Below are 16,204 nucleotides of genomic sequence, written 5' to 3' on the forward strand. Positions count from 1 at the left end.
GTCCGTGATTATTATCCTAAGGGCATTTTTTGTTCTTCTAGAAGATGTATTTTGGGCAATTCTTCCCTTCTGTTTCAGTAATGGATATTGGGGGCCACTAGTTTGAAGGCGCAGTATGATAATTCATTTCTATCTCTGTGCTGTTCCTTTGTTTCTCCTATCACGTCATATCTAGAAATCTTCGGAAGCTTTAGCTGAGTATCCTAAGGGGAGGAAAGAGTCATTCAAATCTTCTCAAGAGCTTCTCTTCAGGGAGAACATCCAGAAAGATCAAAATCAAGATGCTACGCAAGGTAAAAAAAGCTTGAGATTTTGATGATGTGAGATTTCAACATTTAGCTGATTCTTTCGCTCCTCTTCATTGGAGTGTCTCTCTTTAACAAATCTGCTTCCAGTATTTTTCTCTTTCTCACAGAGAATAGAAAACTGTCCTTGGACTTTTTAGAATCACCTCTTTATACTGGAGCTGAAAGATTTGCTGAACCGCTTCTTCAGGTAAGGAGGAGAAAGACCGGAAAAGTTCCATGAATCTTGGATGGATTTCATTTTGTTCTAGAGTTCAATGTATAAAATTGCTCCTTCTAAGCAATACAAATTTGACCTCAGGACACTGAACATTCACATTCAGCTTAATCTGCCCTCTTCCTTCTGAGGGTGTCCTTTGTGAGTGGCTTTCTCCACCCCTCCTGCTTCACCATCAGGTTTCATTGACCAGACTGTTGTCAGCATCGGGGTTCTTCCTTCCGTGTTCCAGGGTTTTTTTCACACACCATTAGAAAGAAAATATTATCTTTGGGACAACCGTGACCTGATATTGAGAATCTCTATAGACATATACTACGTAATATAGTACTCTTACAACCACTTTCAACTTCTTCATGAAGATCTGGAGTTGGGGTACATTTGTCCCTCAGTGGATAAAGTGAACCATTGGAAATCATGTCAGATGGGTTTTGCCAGTATTTTGCCCTGCCAATCCTAGGAAGAGTGGGAGTCACTGACAAGTAGTGGAATTAAGAACCAACTGCCCGTGACCCGTCAAAAGCGGGAACGTCATAAGCGCACCAACACCGCGGCGCTAAAACCGCGATTTCAAAAGCGCGCCGACAACAGCGTGCCGACAGAAGCGCGATTTCATTTAAGGTAAGATTTACAGTTACGTTTAGGGTTAGGTTTAGGGTTAGGTTGAGGGTTACGTTACGGCGCGCTTCTGTCGGCGCGCTTTAGGGCTAATTAGTCGCTCATTCGTCACACGGTTTTGTCACCGCGTTTTAGACACCGCGGTTTAGTCAGGCGCGCTTTTGTTGTGCGCGCATTTGTGGTGGAACCCCAACTACCAACTGAGCAAGACTACTTTAGTTGGTTATATTGTAAGGCATTGCAAACACTTCCAGCTTGATCAAACATAATTTAGTTGTGCCGTCACCTAAAAGTGGTGAGATCTTAATTCTGCAGAAGGTATCCATTTTGTTCACTGGATCTCTTTCCTAGAATTGGTGGAAGAAAATTTTCCCATTATTCTTGGGATTCTCTGATAATAGGGAAACATGTTTCCTTGTTTAGGATGTTGTGTCTTTTGAGGAAGTGTCTGTGTATTTCTCCAAAGAGGAGTGGTCTCAACTGGATGCTGACCAAAAAGCACTGCATGGAGAAGTCATGCTGGAGAATTCCAGGAATCTGTTTTCTCTGGGTAAGAACCCTTTTCTGTGCTCAGAAATATAGAGAAGGGAGTTAAATGTTATTTCTGGGGGGAAAAAATAATATTTACTTACAGTGCATTCAGAAAGTATTCTGACCCCTTCATTATTTTCAATTTTGTTATGTTGCTACATCATTCTACAGTTGTTGAAATGAGTATTTTGTATTTTAGGAGCAGGAAACGTTTAAGAAAAAAAAGAATATACTTTATGTAAATGGTAGGCTATTCAGATTTCAAATTTTTCTGTGAATATATTTCCTTCTTCCATAAAATCAGTTTGGTCCGGTGGTTAAGATACCAGGCTAGAAACTGGGTGACTGTGAGTACTGGTTCTACAATAAGCATAAATGGTGACTTTGGGCCAAAACTCTCTCAGTCCATGTTAAAGGGTTGTTCTCTGCCGGATTTCTGGCGCACATGAGCATGCTATAATCAGCTGGCCTTTGTGCATGGGGCAGTGCCGGAAAACATAAGAGCTGGTCTTATGTTTTCCAGCATGAGCATGTGTGCCAGCTAGCTGATTTATGCAGGCAAACCTGAAGACTTGCTGGTGCAGCGGAAACCGGAAGTACCTTATCTGGCCTATATATGCCCCTGGGCATCTCCTCTTCCTAGTCGCCGCTGCCCTGACAAGCGTGCGTGCAGGTGAAGTATGCGCCTAAAGTGTTCCCTTTTCGGCACTTGGTGCCGAAAAGGTTCGCCATCACTGTTGTAGGTGATGAAACAGCAGAAAGAGGGAATATCTGATATGTCCACTTCCCTTATTATTTGCAAAAAATAAAGGACGCATATAGAGTTCATTCAGAAAGTATTCAGATCCCCTTCACTTTCATCAATTTTGTTATGCTGCAGGCTGATTCCACAGTCGTTGAAATACATTTTTTTCCTCATTTATCTGCACTCAGTTCCCGATAATGACAAAGTAAAAATAGAATTTTAGAAATGTCTGTAAATTTATTAAAAAGAAAAAACTGAAATATCACATTGAAGTAAGTATTCAGACCCTTCACTCAGTACTTTTTGAAGCACCTTTGGCAGCAATTGAAGCCTCCAGTCTTTTTGGGTATGAGATGACAAGTTTTGCGCACCTGGATTGGGGGATTTTCTGCCATTCTTCCTTCCAAATCCACACAACCTCAGTCAGATTGGATGGTAACCATCGTTTGAGAGTCATTTTCAGGTCCCTCTAGAGATGTTAAAAAAGGTTGAAGTATGACTCTGGCTGGGCCACTCTAGGACATTCACAGAGTTGTTCCTAAACTACTCCTGTGTTTTGCCTGTTTGCTGTATGGTTGTCACGTAGGAAAGTGAATCTTTAGCGCAGTCTCAGGTCCTGAGCACTGTGTTGTACATATTTTCATTGAGGATATCTCTATATTGCTCCATTCAGCTTTCCGTCACCCATGACCAGTCTCCCAGTTTCTGCTGCTGAAAAACACTCCTACAGCATGATGCTGCCAACCATCATGCTTCACTGCTGGGATGGTATTGGGCAGGTGATGGGTGGTTTCCTCCAGATATAATGTTTAGAATTGAGGTCAACAGGTCAATCTTGGTTTCATCAGACCAGGGAATCTTACTTACTACAGTCTGAGAGTCCTTCAAGTGCTTTTTTGAAACTCCAAGCGGGCTTTCATGGGTTATGCACTGAGAAAAGACATCCTTCTAGCCAATCTGCCATAAATCCCAGATCACTGGAGGGCTGTAGTGATGGTTGTCTCCAACCAGAATTTCTGGAGCTCAGTCAGAGTGACTATTGGGTTCTCAGTCACCTCTCTTACTAAGGCCCTTCTACCCCGATTGCTAATTCTGACTGGGCAACCAGCTGTTGAAGAGTCCTGGTGGGGCCAAACATCTTCCATTTGAGAATTATGGGGTCCATTTTGCTCTTAGGAACCTTTAGTGCAGCAGAAATTTTATGGTAGCATTCCCCAGATCTGTTCCTTTGCAATAATCCTGTCTCTGAGCTCTGCTAGTGGCTTTTGGTCTGCCTCACCATGCACTGCCAGCTGTGAGGCCTTCTATGGAGAGCTGTGTGTCTTTCCGAATCATGTCCAATCAATTGAATTGACCACAGGTGAACTCCAATCATGGCATAGAAACATGTCAGCAACAAACATGAGAAATGGGAGGCACCTGAACTAAATTTCAAACGTTGTAAAGAGTCTGAATACTTACGTTAATGTGATATTTCAGTTATTTCTTTTAAATAAACTTACAGACATTTCTAAAATTCTGTTTTTACTTTGTCATCATGGGGTACTGAGTGTAGATTAATGAGGAAAAAATGATTTTCAACAATTATAGAATCAGGTATAGTATAATAAAATTGACAAATGTGAAGGGAGTCGGAATACATTCTGAAAGCACTCTATATGCCTCTTTTATTTTTTTGTAAATAATTAGGGTACTATGACATATCCAATATTCCCCCTTTCTGCTGTTTTCCGAACCCTGTGAGATGGGTTGAGCTGAGAAAGATTGGCCCAAAGTCACCCAGCCAGCATTCATTCTTATGGCAGAACAAGTACTCAGAGTCACCCAGTTTCTAGCCTAGTGTCTTAACCATTTGACCAAACTGATTTTATGGAAGAAGGAAATTTATTGAAAGAAAAATTGGAAAACTTCATAACCTGGCTTTTTACATATTTTCTAAAAATGCTTTCTGCTTATAAAACATAATATTCATTTCATAAAAGATATTAGCAAGACTCTGAGGGACAGTCTCCATGCAGGAATGGTATGGCCTCTCTTGAGCCAGGTTCTGCCTACCAGGATTCGGTATTTTCTCCTGAACCTGGTTACTGGGTTCTTGATAGTCCTGAGCTGCTATAACCAAGACCAGATGAGCCCTGAGAGGGATGTTCCCTTCTTAGAGATGTGCCCTTGTGTACTGAGTTTGGCATTAGTCTTAAGTTTATATAAATCCATGAAGTGTGGAAATTGGTTTATTAAATCTGATCATCTCATTTCTCATAAAATTGCACATTCAGAAGAGAAACGATTTACCTGCATGGAGTGTGGAAAGAGCTTTCCTCGTAGTAATGGTCTTAATTCCCACAAGAGGATCCACCCAGGAGAGAACCCATATCAATGCATGGAGTGTAGAAAAGATTTTAGGAAGAAGAGTGCTCTGATTCACTATAAAACAATTCATACAGAGAAAAAGGCACATTCAGAAGAGAAATCAAATACCTGCATGGAGTGTGGAAAGACCTTCTGTGATAATTATTCTCGTAGAAGACATGAAGGGATTCACAAAGGAGAACGACCTTATAAATGCATGGAGTGTGGAAAGACTTTTAGATGTAGCAGTAGTCTGAATACCCACAAGAGGATCCACACAGGAGAGAAACCATATCAATGCGTGGAGTGTGATGAGGCCTTCTGTTATTCTAAGACTCTTAGAATCCATCAAAGGAATCACAGAGGAGAAAAACCTTATAAATGTATGGAGTGTGGAAAAACCTTTACTTCTAGCAGTAGTCTGAAATCCCACAATTTGATCCACACAGGAGAGAAGCCATATCAATGCATGGAGTGTGGAAAGGGTTTTAGGAAGAGTGGTAATCTTAATACCCACAAAAGGATCCATACAGGAGATAAACCCTATCAATGCATGGAGTGTGGCAAGACCTTCTGTTATTATCTTTCTTTTACAACCCATAAAAGGAATCACAAAGGAGAAAGACCTTATATATGCATGGTGTGTGGAAAGACCTTTACTTATAGCAGTAGTCTTAATTCCCACAAGAGAATCCACACAGGAGAAAGACCTTATAAATGCATTGAGTGTGGAAAGGGCTTTACTCGTAGTAATGATCTTAAATCGCACAAGAGGACCCACACAAGAGAAAGACATTATAAATGCATGGAGTGTGGAAAGAGCTTTACTCGTAGTACTCATCTTAATTCCCACAAGAGAGTCCACACAGGAGAGAAGCCATAAAATGTTTGGAATGTGGAGAGGGATTTAGAAACAATTGTGATCTCACTTCCCATAAAAGGATCCATACAGGAGAAAAAAACCATATGAATGCGCGGAGTGAGGGACGAGCTTTGTAAGGAGTAATGCTTTTACTCTCCATAGAAGCATCCACACATGGGAGAAATCACATCAATAAAGGAATTATGGAAAGAGCTTTAATAGAAATGCAGGTAGTCCTCAACGTATGACTGCAATTGAGCCCCAAATTTCTGTTCCTAAGTGAGACTGTTATTAAGTATGTTTTACCCAGTTTTATGACTTTTCTTGCCACATTTGTTAAGTGAATCATTGTAGTTGTTAAGTTAGTAATAATGTTATGAAATGAACCTAGCTTCCCCATTGGATTTGATTGTCAGAAGCTCACAAAAGATGATCACATGATCCGGGGACATTCCAGTTGTTATGCGTCAGTTGCCAAGCATCTGAAATTTGATCAGTTAACTATTGGGATGTTGCAACAGTCATAAGTGTGAAAAATGGTCATGAGTCACATTTTCAGAGCTTCTATAACTTTGAATAATCGCTATATGAACTGTAGTAAATCAAGGACTACATATAGTTGTCTAAAATATGCAAGGGCCATTTGAGTAATAATCCAAATAAACTAGCTCTTCTTAAACATGCATGCATAAATTGCCTTTCTGGTGCAAACCAGAACAGTGGATGCCTAATCCTGCTTGTGGTTATGCTAAGTCCAAATAGATAAAAGTCTTCTCTAAATATAGAAATATTTATAAGAATGATAAATATAAAAAAGGATAACAATTATGTGAATGTATACTTAAAATGGTATGTAAGAGAATAAAAAAAATTCTTAAAGAAAAGAAATATTCCTGATTGTTTTCCATTACCCTATTTTTCGGAGTATAAGATGCACCTTTCCCCCTCTAAAAGTGGGTGAAAATTGCTGTGCACCTTATACACCAAATGTTGAAGCCCTGCCCATCTGCCGACTTCCTGCCTTTGGCTGTTTTTGGCCTCTGCATGCTCCATTTTATACCTGTTCCAGGCTGTGGGAGTTGCCGCAGCACATTGCTGCCAATCGCTGCCTTTGTGCATCAGGTTTTCGGCATCCACATGTCCCCTTTTTGGCCTCCGTGCGTTGCATCCGCGGCAGGGGAAGAACTGATTTCCGCTGCCTGGAATGCGACATGCGGAGGCCAGAAACGGGGCATGTGGAGGCTGAAACATGACATGGCGCACGGGACACAGCAATGAACTGTGGCAATCCCAGCAGCCTAGAACAGCTGATTGAGGGTATTCCAGGAGGGGTCCTCCATGTGGCCTGAGAGGTATGGCAAGGTTCCTCTGGTGGGCCAGGCTTTGGTGCTCATCTTGGCCTCATCTTCCTCTGCTGGAGACCTCTGGATCCCCATATCCAGTCTTGCCTGGCCCATAATAGGCAGAGGCTGCTGCTGCATGTGAAAGGAGGAGAAGGTTTGCAGGAATCACTTTCCTCCATGTCCAACTTTTGCCTTTACAGATCTCTGGAGAGGAGGAAGGATGCCCCACCAAGCCAGCATCTTTACCACATATAACTAGAAACAAGGATTTCCTTTCAGAAAGGGCCAGCCTCTCGTTCAGGACAGCTGGGGAGTGCTCCTCCCCTCCTCTTCCTATCCAGAGATATTTCAAGGCAGAAGTTGGACTTTGCTCCCTGCAAACATTCTCCTTCACCCTTCCACACTCAACAGTGTCGTCCCTCCACCTGTTGCCTTGCTGGGAGGAAGTACCGGACAGGGAAACAAAGACCAACGATGTCTAAAATTGGGAGAAGAACATCTCCTTTGTCGTCCTATGCATACACGCAGACGTCAATCCAAGCTTGGTGACTTTTATCAACATCTGAGCTTGCAAACTGACAATCATGCCTGGGCTTGGGAAAAAAGGCAATGAATTTTCCCCACCTTGAGTTACCCAGTGCAATTTATACCATCCTGACCCAGCTGTCCCAAGTCAGCCACACCCAGTGAATGGTATGAACCAACTATGGCCACCTGGCCACACCCACCCAGCCTCTTTGAGTTGTCATAGTCTTACATGTAACTGGCCCTTTGTGGGCAACGATAATACTGATGTGGCCCTCAGTGAAATTGTTCTGACCTAAGCTTCCTGAGACAGCAAAATCACATGCTTAGTCCAAAAAAACCTCTTTTTATAAAAACGGCTTTGAATTATGATTCACAACATATCTGTGAAGAGTCCGACAGAACTGTGCCACAGTCTTTCAGGGTAAGGCTTATAAGCACCCACCTTTATGTTGCCAAAGACCTAATTGCCAATTAGTTTTGCAAGGTCAAATGGAACACAGAGTCAAATGGAGCTTCAGAGTTTAAACCGACGAGAATGAACAAAATCGCTTCCTTCAAAGGCTCATGTCCGTTTATTCCTCTTTTATGTCTTATGTGAGGGGCCAATCATCTCCAAGCCTTACTCTCGAGTCACCCCTTTATCTTAACTGTTCTTGTCTTCTGGCAGCTTTGCGCATGCGCACAGTGGGAACAGGCTCTCCTTGTTCCTCTGTCTTGCTGATTTCAGACTCGACGCTCCGGAGGCAGCACATAACTCCCAGATGGCCCTAATCCTCTCTCTGCCTCTGACATGGAGCCCTCATCTGAGCCTTCCCCAGACTCCAGAACTGGCCCGTGTTCCTCTCCAGCCTCCTCACTGTTCGACTCTGCTGCCAGCTCTGCAGGCTGCCAGTGGACCACAACAGAAATTGAGTTTGACACCCTTGCATTGCACCATCCCCATGAATATGTGATTGTATCATGCACTGAAAAAGCTTCATTTCTCTCACAAAATAAGCCAGAATGAGGGGAAGAATTGCTCTCACAAAATAAGCCAGAATGAGGGGAAGTCCATGCTATGCATGTTCAAATTCCCCCTTTCAAGTATTTTGCCTTTCTATTATATGACAAGGTTTAGGAAAAAGTTTAAATGTGAATTACATTTAATTAAATATCACTGTTATGGTTATTCATGATACATTATTAAATTCAATTTTGTTCTAACTAAAAATTAAGAATACATGAAACTTTTTGAAAGATTTGTGAGAGGCAATACACAGAACTTTTGATTGTAATTGTGGAACGCAATACTTCAGTCTTTCAGAGGACCTGGCTTCTTTGAAAATATTCAAATATTGTTCATTGATGATTCTGCATCAAAGAGATGAAAAAGCATTGATTATGGTTTCCTAATCATTATGTCAATTTTTTCATAATGGAAGACTGACAAAATTAGACAGGTTGGACTTAGAAGGAGCCTTGATATGTAGATAAATGGGCTGGAAAGTATGGAGCCAGAATAAGAAGTTAAGGCCATTCTTTTAAAATTGCTTCTTAACCACAATTTCCCCTCTATCCTTTCTTTCATTAATTGTAGCTAAATCTCTTTTTTTCTTGCACTATCCAGCTCCAAATCCCGATTAAATTTTTCAAGCCAGTGAAATATTCATTACTTTTGGCTAGAAAAAAAAATTTCTTTTACTCCAAAGGTGTTAAGGTTCCTACTCAAATTTCCTGAGGTATATTCTCTACTTAACATCAAAACAAAACTATTCATCTCTCGCTTTCTCTCTTTTGGCTTTGTAGTATTTGAGCTTTATATTTATTTTTCAGTATTTGCCTTCCTTCATTTTGTAATTCCACTTTTTCTCTAGTCACATATGAGACTTTATACTCCCAATCTTCATTTCTCCATCATGGCGGCTTGTTTTGAGGTAAAAAAACAAATTTGAGCTTTCTCTTCATTTTGGTCCCCTCATTTCAAGGCTGAGTTTGCCATCAACTACAAGACACAGGTTGGGTTTCAGAGAGGGACTTTTGTTCCTCGTCTTTTGACTGCCCTGCCATTTCTGACAGGATTTTGCTCATTTTTGATGCTTTCTGGCAAGAGATCCTTCAGACAAGCTGCTCTTCAGGAAAGGGATTTTTAAGTCTTCACAATATCAGAGATGGTTCTTTGAGATTAAAAATGGAAAATCTAGAAACTGATGCTTGCCAGAGAGGCCACTTCCTTTCTAGATAGACAAATTTTCGAGAGAATCTTTACTTTGAATCTAATGCCCATCATCCCAGACCCGCATGGAACATGACGTCCTGCGCCCTTGCAAGATCTTCGCGCAATGCGCATAGGATCCTCCAGGGGGCTCCCTGGAAGAGCGGGGCAGTTTCCTCCCGCCCATGTGTTACAAGAGAACTGAGCATGCGCTGGTCTCTTTCCCAAGCCAAGGGAGATGCATTCTTTGCGAGGCATTTTCCAGCAAAGGCTTGAAAGGTTGTCCGCTCTTTTTACGGTGTCCGAGTCTCCTCCCCCCCCCTTCGCTGTGAGCCTTTGGGTGAGTCTTTCTAGCAAAGGAAGGGGCTGCAAGGAGGTTTTCATGGTTCGAGATCCAGACGTGATTCAAGGTGCAGTGATGGGGCAGTGATGGGGCTTTTCTCCCGCGCTGGAGGCTCGCATTGGAGACATGCAAACCTTCATCAGGTTTAGAATCGTGGGATGGGGGGTGGGAAAGGTGATGATCCCATGTTCCCCTGCCGCCCCTGTGCAGACACGAGTCAGGCACGGGAGAAAGTAAAGTTTCGCGCCCTTCGCTTTGCCCCCAGGGGAAAAAAAAACCCAGGATCGCAGGACGCTCCATTTCGATGGGAAAACCTCTGCCTGGGAGAGGGAGGAGGAGAGGTCGTCTTTGCAGAACGGATTTGTGTCTCCAAGTCAGCCTTGACTCCGGGACAGTTTTCTGCAAACTTCTTGGCCCCGTTTTCAGAAGGGATTTCGCTCGCCTCCCCCTTCCTAGACCGAGAGAAGCGAGCGGTCGGAGTCCCTTCTGCTGGCTTCGCAAGCAAGGCTTCATCTGCGCGTGCAAGGAGTTGGGTGCGAGGTGTGCAAAGACTGGAACTCGGTGTCCCGCTTTCCCGCCTTTCCCCATTGTCACCTGTTTGCTTCTCCCAAAGAAAGAAGATGTTGCAGGAGGGAGCTGCTCCTTGGATTGAGAGAGATGCATCATTCACACACTATGATTAAGCCTGTGTTTTTTGTCAAGTTGTCCTTTGTAAAGCCTGGTTTTTGAACTCCCTAGTTGCTTTATTTAGTTATTAAATAGATTTAGAGAGACCTTCATGTCAATTGCTCTGTGACCTGGGGCATTTAGGGTTTGGATTGTGTTGCTCTTAACTATGCAGCCGTAGAAATGATATTAAACTCTCTATTAAATTATATGAAATAAAGTTATAGTTAGCCATAGGGAGCTATTTGGCTCATTGATGAAAGCTTTAGACTTGAAACCAGGAGATTAAGTTCTAGTCCAACTTTTGGCATGAAAGCCTTGAGCTCATCCCAACTCATCCCAATCTACTTCACAGGGCTGTTGGGAAAATAGAAAGAACAATGACAACAAAAATAATAATACATAACAGAAGACATCAAGATAAAAATTTAATGTTAATTAAAACTAGAAATCAAAAACACATTTATATTTATTTTTCCAGCATTTTGATAGACATTGGCATCCTGAAGGGTTCCCTGCAATTTTTCCCATATCTAGAGAGATCAAGCTAATTAATAAGATCCCCCCTGACATTGGTAGGTTCATTGAAATTTCTTTTTTTATTATTATTCCTTCCCTCTCTTGATAAGGATGCTACGTAGTTCAATTAATCACAATAGTGAACACCCCAAATTATTCTATTTTCAATTTCAGGTAAGCTGGAAATATTTTCCAGTTTTTCTCGAAATCTTAGGTATCTTGTCTGGGAAGAGAGCTGAATGGCCTTGGAAAATTTGGCCAGATCTCTTGTGAACATAAAGACCTGTGGAGATCTTTTCCATTTTGGAGCTGTATTAGAGACCAGAGAAAAGATGGAGGGACAACACTCAGCAGAAGCAGAAATTAGAAAAGGCCCTCCAGCTGCTCAGCCTTGGGGCTGTGGGAAGAATGGGGCAAGTCCTGGGCAGAACAGCCACGAAGAGACATCCAATAGTTCAGAGGTCCAGTGCTGTCACTTCAGAAAAGTGCGATTTCAAGAGGGGAGCCGTCCCCGAGATATTTGCACTCAGCTTCACTACCTTTGTCGTCAGTGGCTTCAACCAGAAAAACACACAAAGGCTCAGATGCTGGACCTGGTGCTCCTGGAACAATTGCTGGTTGTCCTTCCCCCAGAGATGGCAAAATGGGTGCGGGAGTGTGGAGCAGAGACTAGTTCCCAGGCGGTTTCCCTAGCTGAAGGCTTCTTGCTGACCCAGGAGGAGGAAAACATGCAAGAAGAGTTGCAGGTGGGAGAATGGAATCATGGCAGCTCTAAAGAGGATCTCTCTGAATTTGTGAATTCCTCTCTGGCAGAATTTTCTGGGATTATTAACGCCTAAAGACATTTGTTCTATTTTCCCATGTATTCGGGGCAGTTCTTCCATTCTGTTTCAGCAATGGACATTGGGGGCTGCTAGTTTGAGGGTACACTGTGATAATTCATTTCTATCTCTGTACTCTTTGTTTCTCGTATCACGTCATATCTAGAAATCCATGGAAACTTTGATTGAATATCCCAAGGGGGGTAAAGATTCATTCAGATCTCCTCAAGAGCTGCTCTTCAGGGGGAACTTCCAAAAAGATCATAGTCAAGACGCTACGCAAGGTAAGAAAAGCTCTTTCTGTGTGATATGAGATTTCTGTGTGATATGAGATTTCAAGATTTCATGAGATTTGGTTGATTCTTTCGCTCCTCTTGATTGGAGTGTCTTTCTTTAACAAATCTGCTTCCACTGTTTATCTCTTTGTCACAGAGAGTAGAAAACTGTCCTTGGAGTTTTTAGAATCACCTCTTTATACTGGAGCTGCTGAAGGATTAGCTGAACCGCTTCTTCAGGTAAGGAGGAGAAAGACCGGAAAAGCTCCATGAATTTTGGGTGGATTTAATTTTGTTCTAGAGTTCAATGTATAAAATTGCTGCTGCTAAGCAATACAAATTTGACATTGGGTCACTGGACACTCAGCTTAATCTACCCTCTTCCTTCTGAGGGGATCCTTTGTGAGCTGCCTTCTCCACCCCTCCTGCTTCACCATCAGATTTCATTTGACCAGACTGTTGTTAGCATCGGGATTCTTCCTTCTGTCTTCCAGGGTTTTCCTCACACACCGTTACAAAAAATATATTCCATTTTGCCTTTTGAAAAGCATCTTTGGGACAACTGTGACCTGATAATGGAGAATCTCCATAGATATATAGACTACTGTTACCAGCTCTTCCATCTCCTTTATGAAGGTGTGGAATTGGGATACGTTGGTCCCTCAGTGGATAAAATGAGCACTGGAAAATATGTCAGGTTGCCAATATTTTCCTCTGCCCATTCTAGGAAGAATGGGAATCACTGATAAGTAGTGGATTGAAGACCCAGCTATCAATAGACCAAGAATATTTTAGTTGGCTATACTGTAAGGAAGGCACTCAAAACACTTCCAGCTTGATCAAACCTGATTTAGTTGTGCCGTCAGCCAAAAGCGGTGAGATCTTAATTCTGCAGAAGATGCCAATTTTGTTCACTGGATCTCTTTCCTAGAATTAGTAGAAGAAAATTATCCCATTATTCTTAGGATTATCCGTTAATAGGGAAACTTGTTTCCTTGTTTAGGATGTTGTGTCTTTTGAGGAAGTGGCCGTGTATTTCTCCAAAGAGGAGTGGTCTCAACTGGATGCTGACCAAAAAGCTCTCCATAGAGAAGTCATGCTGGAGAATTCCAGGAATCTGCTTTTTCTGGGTAAGAACCCATTTCGGTGCTCAGGAATGTAAAGAAGGGGCTTTTTTCAATGTTGTTATGCTGCAGCATCATTCTACACTTGTTGAAATGAGTATTTTGTATTGTATAAGCAGAAAGCATTTTTTTTTAAAAAAAAAAACAATTTATTTCATGTAAAAAGGCCAGTCTATGCAGGTTTCCAATTTTTCTTTCAATAAATTTCCTTCTTCCATAAAATCAATTTGATCAAATAGTTAAGATACCAGTTCTGCCATAGGCGTAAATGTTGGCTGGGAAGGGGCTTGAATATTATTTGTGGGGCATTCAGAAAGCATTCATAGCAACTTCACTTTGTAGAATTTTGTTATACTGCAGAATGATTCTACAGTTGTTGATACTTATTTTTTTCCTCATTCATCTACACTTGGTACACAATAATGACAAAATGAAAACAAAATTTTATAAATGTCTGCAAATTTATTAGTTCCTAGCCTGTTGTCTTATCCTTTTGATCGAACTGACTTTATGGGAGAAGGAAAATTATTCAAAGAAAAAATGAAAAACTGCATAGCCTGGCTCTTTACGTTAAGAAAACTGTTTTCATTAATGCTTTCTGCTCATGAAATAATTTTTTTTAAAAAAATGTTATTGTCAATTCTAATTGGGTTTGTTTGGAATATTCTATTTAATTTTTTAAAAAACTTTGGTATTATGTGTTTCTTTTAATGTTGTACGCCGCCCTGAGTCCTTGGGAGAAGGGCGGCATATAAATCTAATAAACCAAACCAAAATACTCATAGAAGATATTATCGAGATGCTGAGGAAGAACCTTATTGAACTGATCAAAGTTCTGGCTATCAGGATTCAGTTTCCCTCCCGAACCTGGTCACTGGGTTCTTGATGGCCCTGAGCTGCTATAACCAAGACTGGATGACCTCTCAGAGGGATGTTCCGAGGTGGCGCAGTGGTTAGGGTGCAGTACTTTATGCCACTTCAGCTGACTGTTATCTGCAGTTCAGCGGTTCTAATCTCACCGGCTCAAGGTTGACTCAGCCTTCCATCCTTCCGAGGTGGGTGAAATGAGGACCCAGACTGTGGGGGCGATATGCTGACTCTGTAAACCACTTAGAGAGGGCTGAAAGCCCTATGAAGCGGTATATAAGTCTAACTGCTATTGCTATTACTACTGCTATTTTTAGAGATATGCCCACTTGTGTACCGAGTTTGGCATTAGCCTAAGTTTAGGGTGGGGAGGTATTGCCATCCAGAAATTCCCCTTGGCTTTCAAAGATTCTGCTCTGCAGACAAGTGGAAATGAGACTCTTATTGAAGTTGGGAGATGCTGGGTATGTTGCTGCCCCAGAATGATCCAGTTTCCAATACACTTCGGGAGGTTGTGGCATTGAATTGACTCAGGTCAAAGATTAGATCAGGGCTGTGATCCAATCCTGTTATATGGGGATCATTTCACTTGGAAAGGGGTCTTTGCTATAATCTTAGTTTGGATTCTTCATGTTGGCCAACAAAACAGTTGAAATACATTGATGATTTTTTGGCTAAATTTCAGAAGAAATGTCCCATCATCCCATTTCTCATAAAAAGACATATTCAGAAGAGAAACGATTTACCTGCATGGAGTGTGGAAGTACCTACTCTTATAAGTACTCCCTTATAATTCATCAAAGGTCTCACTCAGGAGAACGACCTTATCAATGCATGGAGTGTGGAAAAAAGTTTAGTTGTAGCAGTCGTCTTAATGGCCACAAGAGGATCCACACAGGAGAAAGACCTTATAAATGCATGGAATGTGAAAAGACCTTTACTTGGAGCAGTCATCTTCTTCGCCACAAGAGGAACCACACGGGAGAGAAGCCATATCAATGCATGGAGTGTGGAAAGAGCTTTGCTAATAGCAGTCATTTTAATTCCCACAAGAGGAGCCACACAGGAGAAAGACCTTATAAATGCATGGAGTGTGGAAAGAGCTTTACTCGTAGCAATCATCTTTATCGCCATGAGAGGAGCCACACAAAAGAGAAGCCATATTGAAAGGATAGAGGTGGGAGGAAAAATTAGATTGCGTAGTCAAATAGAGGGAATAAAAGACCCAAAGGACAAATATGGAAGGAAAACTAAAAAGAAAATAATATTAAAGGTTCCAAAGCGAGTAAGAGATGAAGGATAAAGGAAAATAGAGTTAAATAATATTTTTATGAATATATTTCAATAAAGTTTATTAATACCAGAATTATACAGGTTGGATTATTATTTTAGCAGTGTGATAGATATCAGGATAATATTGTAATATAAATGGATATAAAGAATGGGAAAAATAGACTTTGAATACTGCTAAAGATGTGCAAAAAAACTGGAAATTTAGATTTTAATGGGCGATTAGTGAAATATATAAATATATATATTAATCTAAACATGTCTATTAATAATAGAATTATATGGATTGAAGAACTGGAAAAAAGATGAATAGAAATACCCTAAATGTATAAATCATTGTGATTGATACTAAAACTGTATAAGGAGATTGAAAAATGGAAGAATGAAGGATGGAACTTTGATTTAACTATGGAAAAATGAATAACAAAATAGGTGGAAAACACGTCTTTGAATATTATAGCGATAAGAAAGGGGGGGAAATAATAGGGAAAAATAATAATTATATATTAATATGTTAAGATATACAAAAGGACAGAAAGAAGGTTCAGAAATGAAGGGTGATAATAAAAGACATATATAAATAAAATGAAACAATGGAAACGACATGTAA

At 41.1% G+C, this 16,204-nt stretch overlaps 2 protein-coding genes and 1 pseudogene across 2 annotated transcripts; all 3 read left to right on the top strand.

The window, feature by feature from the left end:
* Positions 1 to 16,204, top strand: part of LOC116503602 — a 359,386-nt pseudogene that overhangs the window by 3,125 nt on the left and 340,057 nt on the right.
* LOC116503609 (zinc finger protein 501-like) lies at positions 3,999 to 6,426 on the top strand. Its single transcript, XM_032210137.1, has one exon. The coding sequence runs from the start codon at positions 4,437 to 4,439 to the stop codon at positions 5,646 to 5,648; it is 1,212 nt and encodes a 403-aa protein (XP_032066028.1). The 5' UTR covers positions 3,999 to 4,436; the 3' UTR covers positions 5,649 to 6,426.
* On the top strand, positions 8,392 to 15,670 carry LOC116503611 (putative zinc finger protein 56). The gene is made up of 4 exons (XM_032210141.1): positions 8,392 to 12,322; positions 12,471 to 12,553; positions 13,317 to 13,443; positions 14,990 to 15,670. The coding sequence occupies exons 1-4, from the start codon at positions 12,211 to 12,213 to the stop codon at positions 15,469 to 15,471; spliced, it is 804 nt and encodes a 267-aa protein (XP_032066032.1). The 5' UTR covers positions 8,392 to 12,210; the 3' UTR covers positions 15,472 to 15,670.

Source organism: Thamnophis elegans, chromosome 2, assembly GCF_009769535.1.
Source record: "Thamnophis elegans isolate rThaEle1 chromosome 2, rThaEle1.pri, whole genome shotgun sequence".
In the NCBI taxonomy this organism is placed as follows: domain Eukaryota; kingdom Metazoa; phylum Chordata; class Lepidosauria; order Squamata; family Colubridae; genus Thamnophis; species Thamnophis elegans.